Genomic DNA, 10,956 nt, shown 5'->3' on the forward strand with positions numbered 1-10,956 from the left:
TATTTTGGGGTCGAAATGGACATGTGTTTGGCTCATAATGGTTAATGCAACAGCAGCCTAGAAACTTGGACTCTGATGAGTGAGTCCAGTGATCTGTCCCATAATATATATTTTTTATTAAAATTTAAATGTATTTATTTTCATTATTTATTTTTGTATTTTTGCTTGTGGTGCAACTATAAATACAAGACTTGCAAGTCTTCTCGTGAGGGCTCACAAGCCAATAAAGCTAATCACTTTCTTTCAAAATCAATTCACGCATTTCACTCCATTATAAAATCTGACTTTCACTTCCGTTTTATAAAATCCCTACTCTGCTGATCACTTCCAAACCACTCCTAAAATCTCGCTACTTTATATAGTTCCTTCATAGAGCTCAAAACAACACATTTTGGTCTGTTCACCTAGCCACCCTGAATTTTTTTTTTTTTCCCATTTAAATCTCAAAATTTTGGTTTTTGGCCCTCTGGGTACCTGAGATTCTACTTTTTAGGAGTATCTGTGATCTGGGTATCTTCAGTTTTGGCTCAAGATCCATTGCCAACTTTTCTCAGATTTAGCTGTTTGATTCTTAGAGCTCTGTTTTGGGTTTTATGGTTTTAATATTGTAACTCTACTAATGGCTTTGAACGTGTCACTGACTGTAACTTAATAATAATAATCTTTGTGTGATCTATACTTTACTTGGTTGCTTAGATCACATCTCTTACTTTACTGGGATTTGGGTTCAGTTTTGGGTGCACATTTTCTGATCTGTTACCATTAAGCTAGAATGGATTCCTGCTGTGTGACCTTGAAACCAAACACCCATTTGAGAAAACCAAGTGGTCTTTGTAATGGTGATGCTGGGTTTTGGGGGGAGAGGGTTAGAGGGAGCCTTAATAACAACCTTTGGGACAATCAATTGACAAAGGCTCTGAGAGCTGAGAAGAGGGCCAAGAAGGTGAAATCTGGAGTTGTTCTTTCTGTTCTTACATCAAGTAACACTGAGGCTGTGGTAAGTTAATATCCTTTTCAGTTACCAATTTGATATTTATTGAAATGAAAATTTTATCTGTGTCTATCTTATCTTCAAAGTTCTTTAATTTATATGATCACTGCCATTTTTTGTATGTTATTTATTTATTTTGGGTATTAATTTGTGTTTGTTGATCTAAAATTGCAAAGTTTGTCACATTCTTTTGTTATTTTCTTTACTTTATTTTTTATTTTTATGAATTCTGTTTTCTTAAATTTGTGTTCAATGTCAGGCTGTGCAAATGCCACCTATATATAGACGGAGAGTAGACCCCAAGACTGTAGCTTCAATCATTTTAGGAGGAGGCGCAGGGACTCAGCTCTTTCCTCTTACTATAAGATCAGCAACACCTGCAGTAAGATAAATTATGTTTATAAATATATTGGATTTTGCTGATTTGTTTTAGAAAAATTTGGTTGTATGATCCTTCATTAATAACCATAAGCGCACATGATTCATCAAAGCTTGTGATTCAATATCGCAATTGAAGTTGTGTTATGTATTGATTTGGTATGATTGCAGGTCCCAGTTGGAGGATGCTACCGTCTTATAGACATTCCAATGAGCAATTGCATCAACAGCAATATAAACAAGATTTTTGTACTGACGCAGTTTAATTCTGCTTCTCTCAATCGTCACATTGCTCGCACCTATTTTGGAAATGGTATCAACTTTGGGGAAGGATTTGTAGAGGTAAATGAATCCTTTAATGCAGATTAATACCTGTATCATTTTGTGATTGGTCTGTTATTAAATTAGTTGTAGGCTGATAATTATGTAAAGATGCTGCAAAAATCAGTTTTCAAACTGATAGTTAGTGTCATAGGGAACCTTTAGTTGTAATTAATGTTAAATGAAGTAGTTCTCGCTATATAAGAAAGAAGAAGAGGTATTATATTTCAAAGGATTTAATCATTAACAAAAAATACATCTGGTCCAATGTGTTATTTCTTTTTCAAGTTCCTTGATTATTTTGTGACTCAAAGCACACTTCAAGTGCAGGTTCTGGCAGCCACTCAAACGCCTGGGGAAGCAGGAATGAATTGGTTCCAAGGAACAGCAGATGCTGTGAGGCAATTTATATGGGTATTTGAGGTGGGTAAAGAAGTTTGCAACAATGGTATTGTTTTAAAATTAAAGAAGGGGGGAACTGATAGTAATAATGGGTCTGTATGTTGTTCTTTGGTTTGCATAACTTGATTTCGGGTACAATGTACTGCATTATTTCTTGCAGGATGCCAAAAACAGGGATGTTGAGAATGTACTGATTTTGTGTGGCGATCATCTTTACCGAATGGATTATACGGACTTTGTGCAGGTATAATAATTTCCCTTCATATAGGACTTGTTGTTGTTAAATTTTTCTTACACATTTTCTATGATATGCAGAGTCACGTTGATAGAAATGCTGATATTACAATTTCATGTGCCGCAGTGGGTGACAGGTCTGTTTTTTTTCTCCTTTTGGCTTGACAAGACTTTGAATGTAACTATTGTTTTTTTTTTTCTCTTTCATTGGCTGTCGATAAAATTTGTTGGTTTACCATAATTCGCAAAATCTTAAGCGATTAGGATGTGAGTCAACCATTGTTTTATATTCTAACACCTCTCCCACGTATTGAGTTTTCTCCACGACTAGAGTTCCCATATGTAAAATGCAACATAAATTGGGTTGTTACAGTTGTACGGATTTGATCACAGGATCTTGGCTTTCTATTGTGTTAGATTTTGTTGTTGGTTTAAAACTGCTTACAAAAGTTTAAGGTGTTGTGGGGTGGGCCAACTGTTATCATATAGTGTAACAATTGCAAATTGACAAGTAATGGAACATCAATCACATAGTAGTTTCCTCTGGCACATTCTGTTTTCTTAAGCTAACTTATGATGCAAAAAATAAAGATTATGTCAATGATATCCCCTGACCCCAAAATCCTCGTTCTTATAATTTCCTAAATATCTCTTCTAAATTCCATCTAAAGTTGAACGCATGCTTTCCAGCCGTGCGTCGGATTATGGATTGGTGAAGATAGACAGCAGAGGTAAAGTCATCCAGTTTACTGAAAAACCAAGGGGAGCTGATCTAAAAGCAATGGTAAGCAAGAAAATCCAGATATTATGCTAATCAGATTATTTTTCTCACTTTCAATGAGGTTCAAAAATAACTTTTGCATCCTGTTATTGAAATGCTCATTTGGAGGAACATAACAGACTGATGCTTTTCTCCATTACTCTTTTACACTATTTTCCAAGTTCATCTTATTTAAATTCCCTGTGTCTTAACATTACCCATGTATTTAGACTTACATGACTGCATTAATGAATAATATATCTTAGACATAAGTTTTACCCTTCTTGGTTGACATTCTGCAGCAAACAGATACCACGCTTCTGGGATTGTCCCCACAAGATGCCATGAAATCCCCATATGTTGCATCAATGGGTGTTTATGTATTTAAGACAGAAATTTTGCTAAATCTTCTGAGGTGGCGATATCCAACATCAAACGACTTCGGGTCTGAAATCATTCCTGCAGCAGTGAGAGAGCACAAAGTTCAAGTAAGATAACCATTACAGTTGAAGTGTCTTCATCTATGAGTTTTTCCCTATCCATAAAGGATTGAAGGAAACAGAAGAGTGAAGCCTCAACTGAAAGACCATAAAATTTGAGCCATTTGCATGAACAATTCATGATTCTTCATATTTTCTTCTTACCGATTTATCTGTTTATACTCAAATATTGAAGAAAATGTCTGTATAATTTGCCTTTGCTTTTACAGGCATATATGTTCAGAGATTACTGGGAGGACATTGGAACTATAAAGTCTTTCTATGATGCTAACTTGGCCCTCACTGAAGAGGTAGATTTCATTGTTTTTATAGGGGCAACATTTCATAATTCCATTTCCCTTCAGTTCATTTCCTTGAGGACGTCAGACATTTAGACATGGCATACACAAAAGGTTCACGTCACCCTCCAAAAAAAAGAAAAAAAAAAAAGGAAAATGAAAAAAGAACAAACGTGCCTTTCCATACAATTTTCTGGGGCACCCTGTTATTCTAGACTATAACATGCAAACACGGAGAACATATGATGAATCCCTATAATTGTGTAGAGTTCTTAAATAATGTCTTAATATCAATTCTGTGAAACAAAGAGCTACATCATTTTCTTTCCCCGATGTGTGATTAATGTTCGGGAAAATTACCTTCTCTTTTTGCAGTTCTCGAAGTTTCAGTTCTATGACCCAAAGACACCTATCTTCACCTCTCCTCGATTCTTACCACCAACCAAGATTGACAAGTGCCGGGTATGCTAATGTACTTAGGCTCATATTGGAAACTTCATTGAGGCGATCTGCTTCTCATGCATTATTTTTGTATTGCAGATTGTGGATGCAATAATATCACATGGATGTTTCTTGCGAGAATGTAGTGTCCAGCATTCAATTGTAGGTGAACGTTCACGATTGGATTATGGGGTTGAGCTGAAGGTGAATTTTCATGGTTTTCAAAGGCGGAAGTTGAAAACTGGACCGGTTTGTTTACTTTCACTCTTATGAATATGTTTATTAAGTTGTTACCTCTTGCCACAGGATGCTATAATGATGGGTGCAGACTATTACCAAACTGAAACTGAAATTGCATCTCTGCTTGCGGAGGGGAAGGTCCCAGTTGGTATTGGAAGGAATACAAAGATTAGGTAATTAGACTCGCAAATTGAGAAACATTTGTTAGCTTTACATGGAATGTGGAACGCCGAGGTTTCTAATTATGTCTTTATGATTCTTCCTTGAAGGAATTGTATAATTGATAAGAATGCAAAGATAGGGAAGGACGCAGTGATCGTGAACAAAGACGTAAGCATGGCTTCCCATGGTCTAGTCTCATTTTTTCAGGATACATTGATATTTTCGTTTTACCTTTTAACCAAACTTGACTGGGCCAACTTTTTATTGAGTGAAATATATACCATCATATTCAATCTTATGGTCGTCTATATTCTCTGGTTCTGTAGGGGGTTCGAGAAGCAGATAGGCCAGAAGAGGGATTTTACATTCGTGAGGGAATCACAGTTATTCTGGAGAAGGCAACAATACAAGATGGCATGGTTATATGATGGATCTTAACATCCAAGTACTTTTCAAGCACAGTTGAAAAATGGTGGTGGGAAAGAGACTTGCAAACGTTTGGATCTTAACATCTCAAGTGCATTTGGCAGCTGAGGAGTATAGCTTCTGCAGCATTTTGCCTTTTAAACTAGAAAAATCCTTCAGTACTTGTAAAAATGGAGTTTATAAGCTTATAAGAGTTCTAGAGTCACGAGATGTACAAAAATAAGCTACAGCAGCTGACCCGCCGCCGGCTGCTTTCATCCTTCGTGGAGGTGATATATCCATAAGAACCTATGAACTTTCTGTATCAATATTGATTATGAATAATGTTTGAAACATAGTTGTATCTCAGAAAAAGAAAAAGCATTTTATTTAACTTGTGGACGTGTTCATCTCTGATAATGTTGGTTCAAAGAGAAGCCACCAGCAGCCTATAGCAATGGAGAAGAACAGAGTTAGCAGTGTTTTTTCATATTATATAGTTATCAGTAGGCTATGCCTTTTGTAGTAATAAGTCCAAGTTCCAAAGGTACAGTTGAAACCCATTTTCTATTATAAAGCTGTCATCCTTTTAATATCCCATCCCTCATTTTCATATTGCAATATGATAATTCAAGTTTTAACACTCCTTTTATTCATGTATTGTTAGGAAATATTTTTCAAATTTTGGTTGCCAAATGATCTGGCAGGCCACATTACACTACCTTGGTAGTGTGGAAATGAATTCTATCATATTAATTGGACACGAATCTTGGAGTTTCTTTTAGCATATGTAGCATTACTCTTAAATAAAGGTCCCAATCTATAATTTACTGGCTTATTTCGGATCAGGAAAGAAAAGACCCTTCTCTTTAACAATGTGTACAGGTATATATGAAAGAAGGAAGTTACCAGCCACACAACAGGGAAAAAAAAAAACAAAAAAAAAAACAAGGGTTTGTAGCTCAAGTGGTTAAGAGCATTTATCCCCGCATCCGAGGTTTTAGGTTCGATTCCCGCTCCCTAAATATTGCTTATATAAAAAAAGAGAAAAATAAATAGAAAATATGAAAATTGAAGGGAGAAAATCGTACCACAAAACTGAGTCTTTAGAACGCCACATGGCAATACAAACTAACATTTGGAAGGTTTGCACTCTTGACATCTGTCTTTGGGGCAGGAGGAACTCAAAAACAGATCACGCAAATACAAGAAAGACAGAAAGACCTCAAAAACAGTTTAACATCCAATCTAACTTCTAACTCAGACAAAAGAAAGAAGATGCAGCAAATAAAGGATGTAATGAAAAACTCAGAAGGTGGAGTGGCACAGAAGAAAGAGAGCCTTGTTTCCAACCTTAAAGCTCAAGAAAACAACCAAGAAATTGATTCAGGCTCTGCCCTCCAACTCTTTCTTGATAACATCCTCATCAGTTCTATCCCTGGCATAAAAAACTCACCCGGTAAGCATCATATAATTTCCAATGTTCCATTATCTTTGTTTTTGGTTTGTTTTTTGAATTTGGTTACCTTAAAATCCATTATGAAAATAATGTTTTTTTAATTTTTTCTGTCATAAAATGGATGCAATGCAAAGTTTTGGAATTGAAAACTGGGGATAGTGTAAGAGATGCCATTCATTTGATGCACGAGAAGAATGTGTGTGGTGCACCAATTACTGACAATACCAAAGGAAGCTTTTCGGATCCTTATATCGGTTTCATTGATTTTGCAAGTATTGTTCTTTGGTTTTTTGAGGTAAGGATGTTCATTTTTGTAGATTTTAACGTTTTAAAAGCTACCCCAGATGAACATTTGTGTAGTGTTATTTACACAATTATATATATATAACAAATGCTTCTCATGAAAATCTTCGAGGAATGTGGGAATCGCAGAAGAAACACTAGAGCTGAAGAAATTGGCAACTATGGTGTTTTTGACATGCTTGAACAGCATCCTCACATTGGCCAAACCAAGGTTTTTATTTTATATTTTTTGCCCTTTTAGTTATTTTTTATTTTATTTAACATGGTAAGTAGACATAGAAGATAGCACAATTCAATGTAAGCCAAAAAGTCCATTTAGAGAAATACAAGTCCATAACACTTAACATCTTCACTTCATTATATTAGCCCTTTTTTTTTTTTTTTTTTTTCTTTCAACTGAAAAGTTTTATGTTTAACAATGTTGATGCCATGGTTTTCGAATCTCTAAAGTATAACCTGCCAAGCATTTTGACACATGCAGAGATATTTGTTGATGACATGCAGAGATATTTGTGTTGCAATTTCCTTGGCTATGTTATTAAAATGCCAACCATGTTATAAGTTCCAACTTATAATTCAATCCAATCCCCTTGTTGTATTTTAGAAGCTTGAAGTACTACTTTAATGCAGATTGTTAAAATTTTATTTCGTTATGAGCACTTCTGTTTAATTCTGATAGATTGGCGAGCTGGCTAAGTCATTTCTATGGAATTCATATTTCCCTGTACACTTGGATGAGACACTCTTCCATGTTCTGCTGCTACTTTCAAAGCATCGGCTGCAAGTTGTGCCTGTCATAGAGAGAACCAGTTCTAAGCTCATTGGTTTTATTTCACAGGTATATTTATCTCTAAATTCTACTTCATAAATAGTACTTTTGAGAAGCAAATATGGCCATTAGCAGAAGGCCAAAATGAGAATCTGTATAAGTAACAAGAAATTGAGATGATCTTTGGCAGTTTTTGTTTAAAGCTTACAAAACAACACGAAGCTTAAGTTCTTGATTATCTATTATGCGTTGATAGCATGGAGTACTTCTGCTGCTGCTTCAATCAAGTGGTTTAGACTGGTTTGATAGCATTGCTGACAAGCTTTTATCAGAGTTCCGGTATGTCAACCCATAAACTGCTCTTCTTTTCTTTTCTTCATCTCTTTTTTTTGGGGGATAAATCAAGCTATAAGAATAGTTTAAAATTGGATGGTAAGTTCTCATTTAGTTTGGAATTGCATCTCTACGGATGTTTCAATACAGGTTTGGTAATGAAGAGAATGTTGTACATGTATATGGAGACCAAAGCATGACAGAAGCTCTTCATGTTCTATGGAAAAGCCAAAATGGTGCAGTTGCTGTCACAGATAGGAAAAGTAAGAGGGTCATTGGTAGCATAAGGAAATGCGATATCTACCTCCTTCTAGAGAATCTACCTCGCAATATAAAGTAAGTTACATCCATTTTTTCATTCTCCCTTCTATGTTTTGTTTTGTAATATATATTTTTCGTTTTATTTTTCGCTATTGTTTTTTAAATAAAAGAGAGACAAGGAGGAGAGAGGAGGTCCCCAACTCCCCAAATTCAAACTGATTGCCAACTATCTCCAACTTAACCATGTTGTGGAGTTCAGATATTGAATTTTAACTCAAAAGTTTTATATGCAATGAGATATGCTACTTAAAATTTCCAATGTCAAACAGCCGTTTATCCAATATGCCACTAATGAATGAACAATTCCTAACTTCACCGTTCTGTTCTCCCCTCTTCTTCTAGCTGACAAAGAAAAACAGAAAACTGAACAGGGATATGCTTCTAAAACGAAAAGAGATATGCATCTAAAGGAGTTGTTAGTTTCTCATGTCCACTTCAGTGTAGCATTTGATCTGCAAATTATATATATAGGCACACATAAATGTCCAGACCCTTGCCAGTTATATCTTAATAACAGCGTGAACACGACAAGATCATGGGCTTGTTTGCTGCCTAGGATTGGATAACTCATTGGAGCTAAGGCTTGTTAAAGGAAGAAAAGAATAAATTTTAACTTAAGATATGTAATATTACATGTTTAATTTGATATTTAATCATATAACTGCAGAAGTCTAAGTGTGGAGGAGTTCATTCACATGGAGAATGATCATAAAACAGGCTCTGATCCAACAATTGAAAGAGACATTGGGGCTCTTCTCTCAGCCGGCTTTCTGCGCCTCAAAAACAACTTTGCGCCAAGAATGGACTCACCAGTCACCAACAAGAAAACTGAAACACTGAAGCAAGCCATGAGAAACATGGCAGACACAAAAAGCAGTTTCAGCTTCTTGGTTGATGAATCAAATCAGGCCACAGGGATGCTCACATTGAGAGATATGATCATCCACTTTGCTCCACCATGTATAGATTCAAGCATCCATGGTTGTGGGTTCTTTGAATCTGCTCTGGAGCAGACTGGTTGCCATGTCAAAAATGGGACCATAATCTCTGATAATTGATTGATTTGACAGTGTTTCTAATGTTAATCTAAACCCAACGTTTGCTAAAAAAATTGAAAAAAACCCAATATGCTGACTTAGGCTCTGCATTATTTCTTAGCTTTTGGAACATTGTGACAGCCTAACAGTGAGACTCTACACTGCAACCATACTTATCTAGGACTTATTGAATGGAAAGTGGCTTTTAAATAGCCTTTACAAAACCGAAAGCAAAGGAACACGACCCCATGACTAATCCCATGACTAACAATCCCTGAAGTCAAGGGATCCTCCTAAAGAATAATTCAAACCTTATCTACTTCCTTATAACAAGGTTTATTTCAACTAAAACTAAACAACTTTAACAAATAGTAAATAACAACTTTTCACCCTCCCGTAAATTGAAAGGCAATAAAGCTTTCAATTTAAAGACAAACTTGAACAGATCCCCAGCAATTTCCGCATCTTTACGAATGCCTCCAACTTTAATGGCTTAGTTAGGATATCAGCAACCTGCATATTGCTTGGACAATGCTCTAACTCAATTACTTCATTTTTGACAAGATCTCGAAGAAAATGGAATCTGACATCAATGTGCTTGCTCCTCCCATGCATTACTGGATTTCTGGACAGCTTAATAGCAGAGCTATTGTCACAGAAAATCACAATAGGCTTATCTTGTTTAAAGCACAGTTCTTCTAGCAACCTCCTTAGCCAAACAGCTTGACAAGCACTTGAAGTTGCAGCTATGAATTCAGCTTCTGTTGTAGAGAGAGTGACAACTGGTTGTTTTTTCGATGACCAAGAGACAGCTGCTGAACTTAGCATGAATACATATCCAGATGTACTTTTCCTATCATCAAGATCACCTGCATAGTCACTGTCGCTGAATCCCATTAGCTCATCCCCAGCTTCCTTCTTGTTTATAGTTTCCTTCTTGTAGAATAGACCAAGGTCTGTTGTTCCTTTCAAATAGCGAAGCACTCTCTTAGCTGTCTGATAATGAAGTTCAGTAGGTGATTCCATGTACCTACTAATAAGGCTCACAGCAAACATCAGATCAGGTCTGGTAGCAGTTAAGTACATTAGGCTTCCCACTATTTGCTTGAAGTGAGTGCTATCGACTTCTCTTCCTCCCACATCCTTGTTAAGCTTTGTTCCTGGAACTATAGGATTTTGGACAGAATTGCAATCTTCCATGTGAAATCTTTTGAGAATTTCCTCAGCATATTTCTTCTGTCCAATAAAGACCCCATTGCTTGTTTGCTTCACTTCAATTCCAAGAAAATAGTGCATTTTTCCCAAGTCTGTCATCTCAAATTCTTCCAACATGGACTTCTTGAATTCTTTGAACATATCTTCATTATTTCCTGTGAAAATTAGATCATCCACATAAAGGCATACAATAAGAATCTCACATTCTTTACCATGCTTGACAAACAAAGTGTGCTCGTATGGGCACTTGGTGAATCCAGCTTTCAAGAAGTGTGACTCTATACGACTATATCAAGCTCTTGGAGCCTGCTTTAGTCCGTATAGAGCCCTTTTTAATATGTAGACCTTCTGTTCTTTCCCTCTTTGCACATATCAGGGGGTTGATCGATGAACACTCTTTCATTGAG

At 36.1% G+C, this 10,956-nt stretch overlaps 2 protein-coding genes across 2 annotated transcripts; both read left to right on the plus strand.

Annotated features, from left to right (window-relative positions):
• The first annotated feature begins 207 nt into the window (after positions 1–207).
• On the plus strand, positions 208–5,707 carry LOC117637079 (glucose-1-phosphate adenylyltransferase large subunit 1-like). Its single transcript, XM_034371850.1, has 14 exons — positions 208–997; positions 1,251–1,373; positions 1,541–1,711; positions 2,021–2,113; positions 2,253–2,336; positions 2,408–2,463; positions 3,017–3,110; positions 3,389–3,574; positions 3,796–3,876; positions 4,240–4,326; positions 4,405–4,509; positions 4,612–4,718; positions 4,815–4,875; positions 5,034–5,707. Exons 1-14 carry the CDS (start codon positions 773–775, stop codon positions 5,133–5,135), a joined length of 1,575 nt encoding a protein of 524 aa, XP_034227741.1. The 5' UTR covers positions 208–772; the 3' UTR covers positions 5,136–5,707.
• Positions 5,708–6,258: 551 nt separating this feature from the next.
• On the plus strand, positions 6,259–9,382 carry LOC117637687 (SNF1-related protein kinase regulatory subunit gamma-1-like). The gene is made up of 7 exons (XM_034372657.1): positions 6,259–6,571; positions 6,706–6,866; positions 6,987–7,085; positions 7,554–7,712; positions 7,900–7,982; positions 8,127–8,312; positions 8,965–9,382. Exons 1-7 carry the CDS (start codon positions 6,391–6,393, stop codon positions 9,353–9,355), a joined length of 1,260 nt encoding a protein of 419 aa, XP_034228548.1. The 5' UTR covers positions 6,259–6,390; the 3' UTR covers positions 9,356–9,382.
• Positions 9,383–10,956: the final 1,574 nt, after the last annotated feature.

This window comes from Prunus dulcis, chromosome 8, assembly GCF_902201215.1.
Source record: "Prunus dulcis chromosome 8, ALMONDv2, whole genome shotgun sequence".
Classification (NCBI taxonomy): domain Eukaryota; kingdom Viridiplantae; phylum Streptophyta; class Magnoliopsida; order Rosales; family Rosaceae; genus Prunus; species Prunus dulcis.

Excerpts from the sequence above, each read along its gene's own strand:
- LOC117637079 (XM_034371850.1), top strand. The coding sequence starts at position 773 with ATGGATTCCTGCTGTGTGACCTTGAAACCAAACACCCATTTGAGAAAA. Across the intron at positions 2,464-3,016 it reads TGTGCCGCAGTGGGTGACAG|CCGTGCGTCGGATTATGGAT; the intron begins GTCTGTTTTTTT and ends CATGCTTTCCAG. Across the intron at positions 3,111-3,388 it reads GAGCTGATCTAAAAGCAATG|CAAACAGATACCACGCTTCT; the intron begins GTAAGCAAGAAA and ends GACATTCTGCAG.
- LOC117637687 (XM_034372657.1), top strand. The coding sequence starts at position 6,391 with ATGCAGCAAATAAAGGATGTAATGAAAAACTCAGAAGGTGGAGTGGCA. Across the intron at positions 6,867-6,986 it reads TTGTTCTTTGGTTTTTTGAG|GAATGTGGGAATCGCAGAAG; the intron begins GTAAGGATGTTC and ends AAAATCTTCGAG. Across the intron at positions 7,983-8,126 it reads AAGCTTTTATCAGAGTTCCG|GTTTGGTAATGAAGAGAATG; the intron begins GTATGTCAACCC and ends GTTTCAATACAG.